Here is a 16,905-nt window from a genome sequence, read left to right as displayed (position 1 = left end):
AATAAGAACGAGGACATTATCGTAATTGGATAGTATCCCCCAACCTTGATCTCATAAATCATTATTAAAATAACAATAATAATTCTGAATTAGTGAATTTACAAAGATACAAAAACTTGCAGGCTGTAGGCTGTAGCCGGACGATTATTTACCGCCGCTTCCTCCGCACACTCGTCCACAGTAAAACTGTAATACAAAATTGCCGCCCTCTTTTCTTTCGAGAACGAGAATATCTGCTTTCACCTCGTTTTCTCAAATTTTTGTTATTTATTTTCTAAAATGAAATTAAAAAATTTAGTATTTAGTTAAAAAGCACGCACACTCGGTTTGGTTAGTAATAAACAAATAAGAGAAAGAGAGAGAGGGTCGCGTAGCGGCGATTTCTTTCTTTGAAGTAAAAAAAGGGCTTTTATTTCTCCTCCTTTCTCTCTTTCTTTTCTGCGTTTTGTGTTTTTGAATTTCATCGTTTTCTCTTTCTCTGTCTCAACTGTCTCCCCCCGTGTTCAACTCGCGTGCTGGCCCAGCACTACTCGACAGACAGAAACAGAGCGAGAGAGAGAAAAAGAGAAACACACAGAACAAAGAATCAAAAACCAAAAAGCCTTTTTCTTTTTTTCGTTTTTCGTTTTTCATTTTTCATTTTTGTTTTTCTTCTTCCGTTTCCAGATTTATCAAATTACGCGTTATTTATTGCTCTCTGCTCTAAACTCACAACCTCAGGCCCTCTTCCTTCGATTCTTCGTAATCAGATCTCCTCCTCTCAATCCGACTCTGATCCCCAACCGCTCTTAAACGACCGCGTTTTGTCCTTCCTCCTTCCTTCTCTTTGATTCGGTTTTCAACAGGAAACGTTGGTTTCGAAGAGGAACCGTTCTCAATCATGTCGCTGACCTTGTGAAGTAATATGGAAGTTGTGGTTAAACCAACAACAACAACAACTCAAAGATGACGCTTTACATTGGTCGCGAGTCGTCAAAGGTTTGCTCTTTTTCGCCTTGCATTGATACCTTTTTTTCTTTCTTTTTTTTTTTTTCTTCTTTTTCATATTAAAAACTATAATTCTGCTTTTTGTTGCTTATGGGTTATGATGGCTGATGTGGTCCTGGTTCCTTTTTTTTTTTGTTTTTGCTTCTGATTTGAGAAGCTCTGGAAGAGAATTTGCGCAGAGTTCGTCACAGAGATCAACCTTCTTGCTGCCAATTGGAAGTATCTTCTCGCCGGTCTTGTTTTTCAGGTACCCTTCTTCGTTTTTTTCCCATTTTAACGAAAAACGTTCTTCGAAATTTCCAATTCAATCACTCTTTCGGCCTTCATAATTTCGATTTTTAGGAATTGGGTTTGTCAGAAATGGTAATTTAGTCTGGGGTCTTCTGTTTGAAGTCAAAAAAGGCAAGTGGGAAGTTGGAATTGGTAAAAGGTTACGATCATGGGTTGTTACATTGTGTGAACTTTGACAGAAGATGCAAGATATTAAGCATTAGATAGAGTTACTATCAGTTTGCAAAGGTGGTTATGGTTAAACAATGATTTTGTACTAAATGAATGCTACAAAGGCCAATTTATATGACAAATTCATCTCATTTGCAGTACATACATGGTCTTGCTGCTCGAGGAGTTCATTATATACATCGCCCAGGGCCAACACTCCAGGATGCTGGATTCTTTCTTCTTCCGGTTCGTATCAATAACTTTTTCGTCTGCGTAATCTGAGTTTTAGGCTTTTAGCATAAGAAATGATTTCTCACATTCAATTCTTTTTGTATTTTGTTATAATGAGTTTTGGTGGTTATGTAGGAGCTTGGGGAAGACAAAGCCTACATCAGTGAGACCCTGTTTGGCTTCCTATTTTTATCCTTTGTTTTGGTAAGGTTCTTCTGATGTTGTCTTTATTGTATTTTTTTCATCTCTATAACTTACTTACATATGCTCGCATTCTGTTCAGTTTAATTTCTTGGGGATGTAGTTGTGGATATATTAGAGAATGCTGCTGGGAAATATATTAGTTTTTGTTGTCTCTGATATTAGGACTCAGGAGGCCGGAATTCTACTTTTGTAATATACATATTGAAATTTACTTTCTTGCTTGAAGTGAAATGTGATATTGGCATTGATGACTGAATCCACATGTTGGTGTATCTTGGGGTGTGTGTCTGAAATGTTTCCTTCTCTTCTTGAAGAAGCTTCTTCTGTCAAAAGCTGTTCTATAACACTAGAACTAATGCTCTTCACAAGCTACTAGTCTCCTCCAAATTTTCCTGATTGATTCTGCCAATTTGTTTACCACACTGACTTAAGCTGCAGAACATGAACAGCCAAAAATGTCAGGACATCTTTTCCCTTCTTTTTAAACTTTCTTTACTTAATATTCTGTTTTTCTTTCCTTTTAAGTTTCAAAAGTTTAGGCGTGTTTTACGCAAGACTATCTTTTAAAGTAAAGCACTTGCATTGAACATGCTATCTGCTGTCCATGTTGGTTTTCATTTTATAGTTATCCTTTTGAAATTTTGAGCCTGTCTTTCTCTTTGATTTATTAATCTAAGGTTTCATCTTATTTGCCCATTTTCATTGTAGTTTATTCTCCACTAAGTTCCAGTTGTGTAGGTGTGCTTTACATAAAGGTTTACATTGTTTATATTTCTCTTAATGTGCTGTATATTCTGTTGCAGTGGACTTTTCATCCTTTTTTTTTCAAGAGCAAAAAGATATACACAGTTCTACTCTGGTGCAGGGTTCTAGCATTTTTAGTGGTAAGTGATGATGATTTCCTTGTTGTCTACGCTGTTTCATTGTTATTGAATTTTTTAATTTTAATTTTTATTTATAACTTTAATTGATTTGACATCCGGATTCATGTTGGGTTGTTTTATGAGAAAGTTGGTTGAAATGGCAAGTTACCTCTGGTAATACAGTTTGAGAAGTTGGTTTTGTAAAAAACTGAGAAATATTGATTCATCTAGTTCTGGTGGTAGGCATGGGGATGGTGACAAATAAATCCCCTACTTTTTTTTTTTTCTGACAGTTTCTACTCTTTTTCACAGGCTTCTCAATTTCTCCGGATTATTACATTCTATTCCACCCAGCTTCCTGGCCCAAATTACCATTGCCGTGAGGTAGCTTCCTGTCCAAATTACCATGTGGTGCAGATTAATTTTATTTGTGTTTGAAGTTGTTTTTCTGCTGGTGGTTTGCAAAGTGTTTTAATTATGTCTATGTATATTGTGAAAAGATAACTAAGAAGGTCTTTTTTAATTGTGCAGGGTTCTAAACTTGCCAGGCTACCTCCTCCAGAGAGTGTACTTGAAGTCCTCTTGATCAATTGTAAGTCACCTTATTTTACTCAGATAATTTGGCATATTGCTATTTATTGTAAGTCTTTGTGCTGATTTGTTGCTAAATATACAGTTCCGCGAGGTGCACTTTATGGTTGTGGTGATTTGATTTTCTCATCGCACATGATCTTTAGTCTCGTCTTTGTGCGCACTTATCAGAAATACGGTACACAAAGGTAAAATATAGCTTCTGAGTTCCTGGTTTGTGGCTGACTTGAATTTCAATTGCTTTGTGTTTGTCTAACCACTTATGTTAAATGAGCCTCTTCTGGATTTTCCCTTATAATTTTGAATTTAACCTATCAATGTCATTTTGCTAGATGTCATAGTTCTGAATGATTTAAAGTCGTAAATCACTGCAGATGTATAAAGCAGCTTGCTTGGTTACTCGTTGTGATCCAGAGTTTCTTAATTGTAGCATCCCGCAAACATTACACGGTTGATGTTGTTGTTGCATGGTATGAAGATTTTTGCGTATTTTCATGTATATATATGTTTTAAGCATATAAATACAACATCTAATTTCTTTATTTGGTTAAACAATATGATTTCCTTCAGGTATACTGTTAATTTGGTTGTGTTCTTTGTCGACAAGAAATTTGCAGGTTAGGATATCCCCATTTATTTATTTTCATTTCTTGATGCTTTTGGTTGGCACCAGTGAGCAGTGATCCTAATAATTTGTTAATGCAGAATTGCCTGACCGGACCAGTGGAGCTGCATCTCTGTTGCTACCACTAAGTACGAAGGACAAGGATAGTAGGCCTAAAGAGGAGAACCACAAGCTCTTGAATGGAATTTCTGGACACCCAGCTGATCAGGTATAATGAACTTTCATTTTTATTTTATCAATTCTATAGAAATTTCTGTGATCTAAACTATCATTTACAATTTTTGCTGTTATATGTCCAGAGGCAAAGAACTCAAGTTAATGGCAAGATTCTGGAAGATGGAAACACAGTACATGCCGATGCTACAATGAACGGTGCATAGAATTGTAGAGGATAATGCAGCAACAAGGAGAACTCTGCTTAAATGGCTATTGTTTATTAGGATCTTGGGGTTAAAAGGTTGTGTAGCATGTGTGGTCGGGTTCTGTGCTGGTTAACATGTGACATGCTTTGTATTCTAGTGGAGATGGAATTTGGGTTATAGTTTTTTTTTTTTTTTTTTTTTCACATTTTGCAGTCCCTCCTCTTGTTCTATTTAAGATCATCTAATACCAGCATCAGCATGTACCATGGCAATGCAATGTCCATGTCACAAGATATGAGGCATTGCTTGCATGATTTTGTTTTTACCATGCAAGTGTTCCTTTTCAACTTGTTGGTAAACCCACTTTGCTTTTTTACTTGCTGAAAAGTCTTTTTACAAGGCAAAAGGCAGTTGACCTTGAAACTGTCATAGTGGACTGGTATTGTTTAATGAACATTGTTGATCAACTTGCAGCTTGATTAGGATGGTTTAAAAGAAACAAATGGGAAAGTCATAGTTGATAATTAAAGGATGACATATGAGTTGTGCACTCAACTTGGAAAATTGATAGATAAATGGACAAGAGGGAAGGGAGAACATGATGTGTGCTGTTGTTGATTCATTCAAGTTAATGCTTCCGGTCTATTTTTCAACATGCTGGTATACCCCACACTGTCTGTAGGCTACTGCAGTTTCCTTTTATGTATGGAACACTGCAAATCTGAGTAGGAAACACCTCTCTTTCAAAATTGAGACCTCACCTCACATGCCTCTCTTCCCTTATCACGTGGAGGTATAACGTGCCTCCCGTCTTTTCTATCATCACATTGCAACTTGGTTTTTTTTTTTTTTTTTTTTTAAGATCTTTTATTGCATTTGTACTATTCAATTACGAAATATTCACATTTCAAAAGCATTTTTAAAATTAATGCATTTGGAGAATTTGTTAAAGAATGAATATTAGGTTTCTCCCTACAAACCACGTTCGTCTTGACTCTTGAGCTTCTGCACAGACTGCACTCATTAGTGCATCTACTGTGCAACTTAGCAATACACACATACACACACACAAGGAAATGGGTTTTGAGGATACCTCCTAGTAGGTTAGAAAATGTCATGTCATTGCGACTGTAATCGGATATTTTGATACATGTAAGGTTTGTATAACACTAAAACCATTAATAAAAAGGGAACTTTTTGTGGGCTTATATAGATGGGTGATTTGAATTGAATACATGCAAATCAAGCTTTGGCCCCAATATATCATTGCAAACTAGATCTTTATCTATCTTTATCCTTCAATTATTATATTCTTTGTTGGGTATTTTAAGCTTCAAAGATATGGGCTGTATCACAGCTAATTTTGCTTGCCCATGTGAGCTTTTTGTTGATACTTGACAGCAATGAGGCCCCATATATATACCTGGTCATCTTATATGAGTTATGAGCTAGGCACGGGATAAAGAGCATCATGCCCCACGGCCCCCACCTGTGGCTGTGGCCATGACCAGAAAGCATGCTACCGCAATTTAAGCTGCAAAAGTTGGTCAATAAAGAGAGAGAGAGAGAGAGAGAGAGAGAGAGAGAGAGAGAGAGAGAGAGAGAGAGAGAGAGAGAGAGAGAGAGAGAGAGAGAGAGAGCAATATTGTTAAGTATATATCTGATTATTTTATGGTATGAGGGTAGTGCAATGCAATATCATGATTGAGGCATGTCTAAACTTTCATGTTTACTAAACGGAAACTGGAATCACAATCAGAGAGTGAGTAAGAATTGGAATAAGCATGAATTGGTATGAGCAAGCATTGAAATAAACATGAATTGGTATGAGCAATTCTCATTAACTTATTTACTAACTGTTAGAAATCGGAATGAAAATAAAAGGGTTTAGGAATGAGTAAGTGAGGGTACTTTGGACATAAAATTTCCATTATGATTCCCCCTCCCATTTTTGGGAGCCCCTAAGGAATTCATTCAATTCCTCCAAAATAAAAAATCTCACTCCTTATTTCATGTGGGCGCTACATCCATTCTCAATCCCTCATTCCCTCTTATGTTAGTAAACATACGAATGTAAATAATAATAATTTCCAAATATTAAGTCAACACAAAAATGATGATTTTCAAATATTAGTAAACACAAAAATGTTCTCATTCCTCCCATTCCCATTACTTATTAGTAAACATGCCTTAAATAACAACCACTTTTTTCCTTGACATATGCATGCTTTTCAATGTAAAAGGGTCCTTCAGATCAACCCCATGGCCCCATATGGGTGTCACACTATTACTACTTATAGCAACACTACTTGTCACACAGTGTCAGATCAAGCATGCTCAACTTTTTCTTTGTTGGTTTTCTGCATTATATATATATGTAAAAGGTTGATTTGGTCGACTCACTACTGTTCTCTTATACAAGTAACATATATAAAAGTGAATTATTTTCTTTGAGAATTGACACAATATTGTACTGTGCATGGCTCATTGTACAGCAAGCATATATAAAAAACCCAGGACTGGACTTACTTGTATTGCTAACTAGAATATTGTGAAACAAGGGTAGAAAGTAAGAAAGGATTCTGTTTCTATAAGTTGGAATTGTCACCCCTCCAAAAGCCAGAACCAAAGGAACCTTGTCATGCCACTTTTTTCAATTGTATTGTACAATATTCGATCCTCCATGTGCTAATAGCTAGCTACTTGAAGTTTCGTGCAGGACCCTCTTTAATTTCTGTCATGTAATGTAAGACCAACTGACCAACTGACCAACTGCAAGCTAGCAAGTAGAGATGGAGGCTAGCACAGCACAGGTTGAGAGATTGCAAAAGCAGTCATATATGACTGTAGGCTTATTGCCTTATTGGGTTTATTAATAATTGTATTAACAACTAATTCTTTCACAATTCATTATAATTATAATTATTATATATGCATAGCTTTTAGCTAACATGCTATATCTGCAATATGACTAATTTGCTGGTTTTATCAAGACATACATATACCTCCCATTAAATTGTTGTTGATTTGATTAGTATTGTTATCATTAATTCCCAGGCCCTTACTGGCTTACTGCATGGTTCCTTGAAGAAAGACAAAACAAAACATTTAACCCAAAAAACAAAAAACAAAAATAAAAAATCAAACAGCAATTTATAGACTAAAGTTCCCACTCCAACAGCAACGTATATATGATATTTGAATTTGAAGTTTCCAAAGTAACTTTCTCCTTTTCTTACTTTTCAATTAAACTACATCTAAATCCGATCGAACCTTTTGTGCCTTTTGGAAATCCTTTGAGCTAACTTGCCTCATACAGCAGTAGTCACTAGTCATTGTCTGCAATCTGCATGCACCATCTCTCCCTTAAAAGCTGACTACCTTTTCCCACCACGCTGTGATCAACAATAAAGTGAGGATTCAATTTTGAATGGAGTTTGGCATTTGGCATGAGTTTAGTATTTAGACAACAAAGATTATGTAGGTCCGATCATGATGTTCATATATATGTAATGTTATTCTTCAAGTACATGATGTTCATGAAAGACATCATCGCAAGCAATTGAAATGGGCCATTGGCTGGCCCATTGGGCCAATTTAGGCATGAAAAGGCCAATGTTGCATCTAAATTTATGAAGAGAGATACCTATTAGGCCAATCAACTTGTTGAAATAGATGGATTAATGAACGGGGATAGTCCATTGTGAATCAGGTTTGTAAAGAGTATAACTGATGCTGATGCCTGATGGGGACTAAACAGAATTACATACAATAAAATAAGAATGAATGCTCCGTTGAATCTTAATGCAAAGAAAACTTTATGGGAAATGGACATATATATAATCATGTTATGAGTCATAAACACATTAAACATATATGTTTGTGGCATGAAAGTTTTTCTCACATCAATAATTTAGAAAAAAATATCTCTCACATAACGTGACAAAATACATAGACATATTAAACTTATAGGATTGTTGCATATAATTCTTTCGCTAATAATCTATTCTCAATTCCCTAAAAGATATATATATATATATATATATATAAGTGATGAATTAATGGGAGTTATTAAAAGCAATTTGTAGATTAATTGATTCGTTTGCTTGACTTTTTTGACCCCATTAAAGTAAGAAAACGGCCGTTGATTTGACCACTAATCCACCCTTGGGCACCTTCTTCTCTAATAAAATGAGAAAAAGAAAAGAGAGGAATGATGAGATTGCAGACAGAAAGTGAAGGCAGAAGAGAAAAGGCCGTTTCCTTTGCAAAGTTTGCAACACACACACTCCCTCTCTGTCCGTCTGTCTGACAGTCACACATGAAACGTGAGAGACACACACGCTACACACTACACACTACACACTACACACTGATCATAAATCATAATGCCTTCAAAATATCAAAAATAATTAAATTCAGAATATATAATTTGTATTTTTTATATTAAAACTTACTGGTACACTAGACGCTAGAGATTTCACGGAGAAAGCTGAGACTGAGAGAGCTTGCAAAATGAATCAACTTTGGATCCACAACTCCCTCCCAACTCTCTCAGTAGTCTCAGTCTGAGCGAGGATGCGCACCGTCTGATGATTTGACTTCCCAGTCTGATCACTCAGTCTCCACCGCTTGATATCTCTCTCTTCTGGGTCAATCGTCAATGGGAGCCCGCTGCTCCAAATTCTCTCTCTGCTGGTTCCACTCCCACCTTAAACCCTCCGTCCTCGAATCCTCCGACCTCGGTACAACTTTTTGTATTTGCTTTCACTAAAAAAGAGCTCCGAGTCTGAGTTATTAATCGCTCATTAATGTTGCAGAAAATGGGGGCAAAAGCGACAAAAACATTTGGCCGAGCTTCACCGAGTTCAGCCTCGACCAACTCAAAGCCGCCACGTGCGGCTTCTCCTCCGATAACATAGTCTCCGAGCACGGCGAAAAAGCTCCCAACGTTGTCTACAAGGGAAAGCTCGACAACAACAACAAGAACGCCCATTGGATCGCCGTCAAGCGATTCAACAAGCTCGCCTGGCCCGACTCTCGCCAATTCCTCGTCCGTCTAAATCAATTTTTTCTTTTTCTTTTTAAATAAAAAATAGAAGTTATAGTTGATGAAGTAGATACTCATTGATATTATAGGAGGAAGCGAGATCGGTGGGGAATCTGAGGAGCGAGCGATTGGCGAATCTGATTGGGTGTTGCTGCGAAGGCGAGGAGAGGTTGCTGGTGGCGGAGTTCATGCCCCATGAGACTCTGGCCAAGCACCTCTTTCACTGGGAGAGCCAGCCCATGAGATGGGCAATGAGGCTCAGAGTGGCTCTCTATTTGGCTCAAGCTCTCGACTATTGCAGCAGTAAAGGCCGTGCTCTCTATCACGATCTCAATGCTTACAGGGTTTTGTTTGATCAGGTACTGTGTGCTTTTTTTAGTAACTCTTTGACTCTTTCGATCAATCCATTTTAGTATTTTACCTTCTGGGTTTGCTTTTTTTTTTTTTTTTTACTTGGGTTGTTGGCTGTGGCACATTGGTACAGGATGGTAATCCCAGGCTGTCCTGCTTTGGCCTCATGAAGAATAGCAGGGATGGCAAGAGTTACAGTACAAACTTAGCTTTCACTCCTCCAGAGTACCTCAGGACAGGTATGGTCTCGTCAAATAAAAAATCATTGTATTTGAGAAAAGCAGGGGATAAGAAAATGTTGGAACTACAAGAATTCATATTATTAGCAGCATTCTGCTTTAGAATTTAGTCACACACACACCACAACTCAAGGACCCATTTGTTTATTACCGGAATCTGACTTGGGGAATTGATTCACTAACTTGGGGATTTGAGTATCAAAAATTGTTATGAGTTATGACATAGAAGATTAAAGTTAACTCGCATGCTTTTTGTGCGACCCTCTTTTGCCAGTTTCTAAATTGGTTGCTGACATGCATGAAAACTAGGCTAACTAGCATCACATAGATGATACTCTTTTTCCCCTCTAAATTATGAAGTCCTTTGGGTTTCAATGTGATCTAAAGCTAATATAAATATATATGTGTGTTTTTGGTTGGCAGGTAGGGTGACACAAGAAAGTGTAGTTTACAGCTTTGGAACCTTATTGCTGGATCTTCTAAGCGGAAAGCATATTCCCCCTAGCCATGTGAGTTCTATGTCTTTTTCTCTTTTGTAAAATTGTCCACTGGAATGAAAGTTAACATTTGAATATTTCTTTGGACACGTACTAGCAAGTTGGTGTTCCCCAGTTTTTTTCTGGGAAATAGGCACCTTTGTCAAAAGAGACATAAAGATGTCTCAACTAAACAACACTAGTAAATTGTTACCAAAAAAAACAACCCCACTAGTAAATTTCTCCAAACTGTGTTTCTATTTCTTTCATTTGGTTTCTAGTAGTTTTGGATACTTTTGTAGTGTGCTGCTTGGTTAATAATGCTTCTAAGCAGTTTCATGCTCATACTGCCAAGCCTTTTTCTTTGAAAGTTGGTCCTTAGTGATAGCAAAAGTACTAAGTATACAACAAAATGACCCTTAAGGCCCATCTATCTTATGACTCCAAATATTGGTGATTAAATATCAAATTACGAGTTTTTTCTTGTTTGAAGGCACTAGATCTAATTCGTGGCAAGAATTTCCTGATGCTGATGGATTCTGCTTTGGAGGGTAATTTCTCAAACGATGATGGAACTGAGTTAGTACGCTTAGCTTCCCGTTGTCTGCAATATGAAGCTCGTGAGAGGCCAAATGCAAAGTCCCTTGTCACTGCTCTCATGTCACTTCAGAAAGAAACAGAGGTATGGACTGTATCATTATTGTTAGTGTGGGCATCGAATAAGGGGAACATAATTCTGCTGAAAAGGAAATTTAGTTTTTCCATCAATTGTGGGCATCACATTGTTTGTCAAAGCTAGCCTGCCTTTTAACAGCTGAAAGTTTGCTTGAAAAGAGTATAATTTCTCATTCCATAGTTTTCGAGCAGGTTGCATCACATGTTTTGATGGGTATCCCGCATGAAACTGCATCCTCAACGCAGCCATTATCATTAACACCTTTTGGAGAAGCTTGTTTGAGAATGGATCTCACTGCCATACTTGAAATACTGGAGAAGAATGGATACAAGGATGATGAGGGAATTGCCAATGAGGTTTGCTACTGTCTGTCCAGTACTTCAAAATTTTTAACCTTGACCTTGATAAAAGGAGTCTGTTTGTCTTCACCATATATTTTCTTTCTTTTATTCTCTTGGCAATCACTTTAGTGCTAATTCTGCTTGAGATATTTGGGCACTGCAGCTTTCTTTCCAGCTGTGGACTAATCAAATGCAGGAGACCTTAAATTCCAAGAAGAGTGGAGATTCTGCTTTTCGAGCCAAAGACTTTGCAACTGCAATTGATTCCTATACACAAGTGAGACCCTGTTTTGAACAATTTTAAACTGCCCTGTAAAATTATGCTTTCTTCTAACCAGTCACCTCAGTTAACAGACATAACAACCCTCAAAAAGTGCCACTGAATCTAGATTTCTTTTTCTTTGAAGAATGCATACAAACAGTTCACTAAGGCTCAGAAATCTAACAGTTGGATTCAGATTTCGTTGATTTTTGAACTGTTTGCAATACATCGCATCTAATATCAATAATATGATATAACCCCATTATTAAAACAGTTTGCATATTATACAAATGATAGTTTGGCGAGTTGGTGCTAATTTTCGTTTTTCCTCTTTGTGGTGTGTTTTGTAGTTCATTGATGGCGGGACCATGGTATCTCCCACTGTGTATGCTCGGCGTTGCCTATCTTACCTGATGAGTGATATGGCACAAGAAGCTCTTGGGGATGCAATGCAAGCGCAGGTGGTTTCTCCCGAGTGGCCCACTGCTTTATATCTTCAAGCAGCTTGCCTCTTCAGCCTAGGCATGGACAATGACGCACAAGAAACGCTCAAAGATGGCACAAACTTGGAAGCCAAAAAGAACAAAACTTGATGTGTATAGGCTTTTTTCTTCTATAACATCCCAGTGACGTTGTTATTTGTAGTCCTACTTAGTCTCTTTGTATCTATTATTTAATTGTTATGATTTGGGTATTTTAAGCTTTGTTTGCCTCATTTGAGGATTCATGGAAAATTATCGTTGTTTTTGGTAATTTGCCTTCTGGCGTCCCTTATATTAGTTAATATATTGTTTAGTCCCTTCCATCTATTATTTTTGTTTAGAAAAGACAGAGCTTGACATAAGCATACAAATTAAAATGGATAGTACAAAATTGGTAACAGTTGAATAAACCTTGTAATTGGATAAAGTTTGTTCCAAGAATCTCTTTCTTTTCTTTTTTCCTTTTTAGTTTTCCTCTGATTAAAAAAAAAAAGAAAAAAGAGAGAGAAATTGATGTTGCAATAGTTGGTGTATCAGGCTGTGCTTTGCCAAGAAAGCAAACCAGGACTCTGTCTCTACCCTTCAACAAATTTATTTGTAGAACTTCCTGACCTGGAACTATCATGGAAGTACAATGGAGCAATGCAATCACACAATTCCTTCAAATAATATTAGGGCAGTGGAGATTCAAACTTTTGAACTCAGGACCTGAGTGTATGTATAAATGCTCTTTAGCACTAGAGCTACAAGCCTCCACAAGGACCACAATGCAATTATACAATTCAATTCAGCAATTTCCTACTGTTCAGTTGTTCAGAGAACACCAAAAACACTGACCAAAACAAAAAAGGAAAGAAGAAAAACTATATATATAACCCTTTTAAAGCCTTAAATAAAAGACCTGATAAAGCTGTGAACTTATGAACAGGTGGCAGATAATGATACAACAAACACTCTAGAGGCATGAAGCAACAGATGAAGATGTATTGCTATCTATATGAACGCTGCAGGGCTTGAAACTATGCATTCCTCATCATCACACAGCAAATTTTGCAGCTTCTACACTTTCTTTTTTTGCTTTTCAATTGTGTTTTTCTCAACTCTTAGCTCAGGATTTTCATGATGGAACATTGAAGTGAAAGAGCCATGATATGACAAAAGCAAATACCATACAAGCAAGAAGGAAATTCAGGAAGCGATGACCATGCCAGAAACTTCGTGTCTCTGCAGAGGGCCCTGGTGCTGAGACTGCAGCTGTTGCTGAGGAACTGCTGGATTCATTCGACTGCTCAGTGAACTCAATGTCATTTGGGCCAACAACGTTACGTGCAATTGAATGGCAAATCTCACAAGTCCTAGTTAAAACCATGTAGATTGAAATTAATAAAGTGAACTAATAATTTTCTTAAAGACTGATTTAAATACCACTAAATAGCAATTCCAAAAGCAGCAGTATGAGTGAGTGCATGAAACAAAATCAAGTTTGAATGAGGTAAATGGAAAATAATTCTATAGACTAAGATTCGTCTCTATGGTCCTATTTGTACTTTAGGATAAAGAATTAGGAAACATATAGATTAAAATTGGCCATATCAACCTCATTTTCTAATAGTAATGTAACGAGGCCCCATCGCTAAATCTCATGCTAGGCATACTCTTCCCTGTGAAATTTTTGTGACAGATAGTTTTAGTGAAGATTATAAGCCAAAAGTTACAATTTGTGTTACACACACTGTCACACATACCACAGACATCAACAGGAATGTACAACATGCATTACATTATAATAATAAGATTTCATTATAGACCCTTCAGATTAAAACATTGAAATTGTAAATTTGTAAGATTTCATATGAAGTAACTGCCACCATGTAATATAAGGTAAGGATTTGGTTAACAATGTCTTTAGCTTAAAGGAATCCCTGATCACTAGGGCATGTGCAATCAATGAATGAGATGTAGCACAGTGGATGGCAATTAACAATTGACATTAGAAGTGACACTACCACTACAAATCTGACTGTCACGGGTATCCATCATGGCATTGTTGGTAAGTGACACCCATATAAACCCTTATGAATTATGACACATGACAATCAGCCAAAAGCTTTATTATTTTGAACCAAAGACTTTGGGCCAATAGTTTTGTATCTATCATACTCAAAATGTGTATATGAAAAGTGATTTGTCACTGAGCATGTTGGATGAATAGTAAACAATGAATATGCACACAGGAAATTATAAGTATTTTAGTGCGTCGGCAGGCAACAATCTTTTGTCAATATAAATGTATTGGGAATATCAATAAGAGGTCAAATCCCCACTTTCATAAAGAGAAAGAAAGAGAATCAGAAAGGAGCAGAACAGTAGAGAGATTCCTCTACTCCAAGAAGGACAGAGAAGCAGAGAATTATCGTTTGTATTTGGACGCATTCAATGCTTTACCCTTTGCTTTACTTTGTCCATTGCCCTCTTTAAATAATCTTCTTTACTTTCCCTGTTGTTTTTTTTTTTGGCCAGGACTTTCCCTGTTGTTTTAAGCAAAAGTTTTGTACCTGCAGCTTCTATGTCTAATAAGCCTTCAATATCATCCAACTATTACGAGAATTCCTTCAACTTTAAGAAACCAGAAAAAGCTCAATCAATTAAGGACTAGTGGACTACTACTAAACTTGGAATCCACAAGCTGGACTTTATCAAAGCAAATCATCTATAACCAGTAAAAGATATAAACTTGCATAACGCTAAGAACTGCCCAAGTGGGTATCTAACAGTTACCAAAAATACTCCAGAAAAAAAAAAAAAAAAAAAAAAAAGAAAAGGCTAGGCTTTTACTCACTTGTTTCCCTTAATCTTGAACCAGGCTTCAGCACAGTTGTTGTGGGCAGCAGCCAAATCTTCCTTGCAAGAACAACCCAATTCAATAGGAGCCCCAGATTCATGGCTATTACTCTCCAAACCCAGATGACAAATCCTACAGTCTCTTTCTACTTTATCCAAATGCACCTTAATTTCAGGCACCCCAGTCTCAATTTCGACCTGGACAGAACAGTCCGAACCCACCGAAGAGGCTCTCCTAGAATCCGAGACCACCACCACCCCGGCCTCAGGATCAGAGACAAAAGCAAAACTGTACTCGTCGTATGACCCACCATTTGTCGAGAAGAACTGAGAGTAACACGACCCGTCGTCGGCGTCGGAGAAGGAGATGCTGCCCTCGGCGCTTACGTCACTTCTGGAGAAGGAGGGGCGGTGAGCTCCTTGCTCCAAATCAACGTGGGACATTTTTGGAGGCTAAATTTCCAAGACCCAGAAGCTGAAACTTGGCTGAGAGGCCAGGAACAGAGCATCCAAGGCATTCAAGTTTGGAGCTTTGGGCTTTCTAATTAATTTAGCACTTTGGTTGAGATTATAATAGAGAGAGAAAGATTAATGGAATTCGAGGATTTAAAGAAGTGGGTATTGGATTAGGTGCAGCAGAGCTTCAACTCCATTAGTGTTTGTTTATATTTGTAAATTTGTGCTACGTACTGAACCCAAAAAGGTGGATCAATTTAAGAAAAGGTTACAGGGTTACAGCTTGAAGAATGCTCAGAGAGAGAGAGAGAGAGGAGTTGGGTAGACAAAGGTCTCAGAGACCAAGACTCCTGCTCTAGAGACTTGGACTGAGGACCTTCAAGGAGGAACAGAAACGTGCGTTTGGTGCACTGATTATCTCAGAAGAGAGATTTCATTGATAAAGACAACTCCAAAATTTAAAAATAAGCAATAATAAGAAGGAGAAAATTGAAAAAGAAAAAGAAAAAAAAGATAAAGTTGGTGGAATATTTGGTGCCATACGGCCCATACTATACTAGAATTCTTACTGTCCTTAAGGAGATTCATGTGCGACAAACATGTCGATGAAATATAACTGGGGTCTAGATTAATGGAGAGATACGTACTCGTTGCAAATATGATTTTCATAGAAAACGCATGTTGTATATACCATTTTGTTGTCTCACAGTTTAGTTGTCAAATTACCGAGTTAAATCATTGTCTAAATATAGGTACATTGTACAAAGTACAAACGATGAGATAACACGACATGTCACAATGTTTGCACTGCCCTTATTTGGTATGTAGTATATAACAAGAAAATGCTATCTTATCCGGCTGTAATTGTCATGTTGTTATCGGACAAAAATAAATTGTCATGTTGTTAAACTTTTCAATTGGATTTTGAACCATTTTATAATTACGTTATAATATTATTTTTTTTGTTATATTAGAGAAATCAAATTCTTCACATATTTTGATCTTATCCATTACTCCATTCTCCTTACCACTTAGAGTAACATAAGGATAATATGTTCTATATTAAGTTATTATTGTATATTAAAAATTTGAACCACATTAGAGAAGTGTTAAGTTTTTAACTACATTTTTCTTTCTACTTTATCTATTATCTAGTTCATTACACAGTGTAATCTCATAATTAAAATTTTATTATTTATCATCCTCTAAATGTTCAAAAAATAAATCAAATTTCTGTTTAGTCATTTGACTATTATTACTTACCTAGATGTAAATGTAATTGTTATTAAAATTATTTATTTATTTGATAATAATTAAATGATTAAAATATTTTTCAGTTTGATTTTATTTTCTGCATAAATAATCTTTGAAAGAATACTTTATAAAATGAATGGTTTGTATCCTCAAGAGAAGAGAGAATGTAAAAA

General features: G+C 36.7%; 3 protein-coding genes across 3 annotated transcripts; 2 read left to right on the top strand and 1 right to left on the bottom strand.

Annotated features, from left to right (window-relative positions):
- The first annotated feature begins 358 nt into the window (after positions 1–358).
- On the top strand, positions 359–4,771 carry ATIPCS1 (Inositol phosphorylceramide synthase 1). The gene is made up of 12 exons (XM_086248407.1): positions 359–978; positions 1,145–1,234; positions 1,588–1,674; positions 1,795–1,863; positions 2,667–2,747; positions 3,039–3,110; positions 3,258–3,318; positions 3,403–3,505; positions 3,692–3,787; positions 3,888–3,934; positions 4,023–4,150; positions 4,242–4,771. Exons 1-12 carry the CDS (start codon positions 946–948, stop codon positions 4,320–4,322), a joined length of 948 nt encoding a protein of 315 aa, XP_086104533.1. The 5' UTR covers positions 359–945; the 3' UTR covers positions 4,323–4,771.
- A 3,854-nt stretch (positions 4,772–8,625) lies between these two features.
- LOC147281527 (serine/threonine-protein kinase BSK6-like) lies at positions 8,626–12,452 on the top strand. Its single transcript, XM_086249195.1, has 9 exons — positions 8,626–9,049; positions 9,125–9,357; positions 9,444–9,713; positions 9,839–9,944; positions 10,368–10,453; positions 10,914–11,102; positions 11,288–11,452; positions 11,601–11,714; positions 12,050–12,452. Exons 1-9 carry the CDS (start codon positions 8,968–8,970, stop codon positions 12,290–12,292), a joined length of 1,488 nt encoding a protein of 495 aa, XP_086105321.1. The 5' UTR covers positions 8,626–8,967; the 3' UTR covers positions 12,293–12,452.
- A 372-nt stretch (positions 12,453–12,824) lies between these two features.
- On the bottom strand, positions 12,825–15,873 carry LOC147281526 (uncharacterized). Its single transcript, XM_086247619.1, has 2 exons — positions 15,021–15,873; positions 12,825–13,536 (listed from the first exon to the last, which is right to left on the bottom strand). The coding sequence occupies exons 1-2, from the start codon at positions 15,464–15,466 to the stop codon at positions 13,299–13,301; spliced, it is 684 nt and encodes a 227-aa protein (XP_086103745.1). The 5' UTR covers positions 15,467–15,873; the 3' UTR covers positions 12,825–13,298.
- Positions 15,874–16,905: the final 1,032 nt, after the last annotated feature.

The sequence above is a fragment of the Dryas octopetala genome, chromosome 6 (assembly GCF_963921425.1).
Source record: "Dryas octopetala chromosome 6, drDryOcto1.1, whole genome shotgun sequence".
Lineage (NCBI taxonomy): Eukaryota > Viridiplantae > Streptophyta > Magnoliopsida > Rosales > Rosaceae > Dryas > Dryas octopetala.
This window is presented reverse-complemented; position numbering and strand designations above follow the sequence as displayed.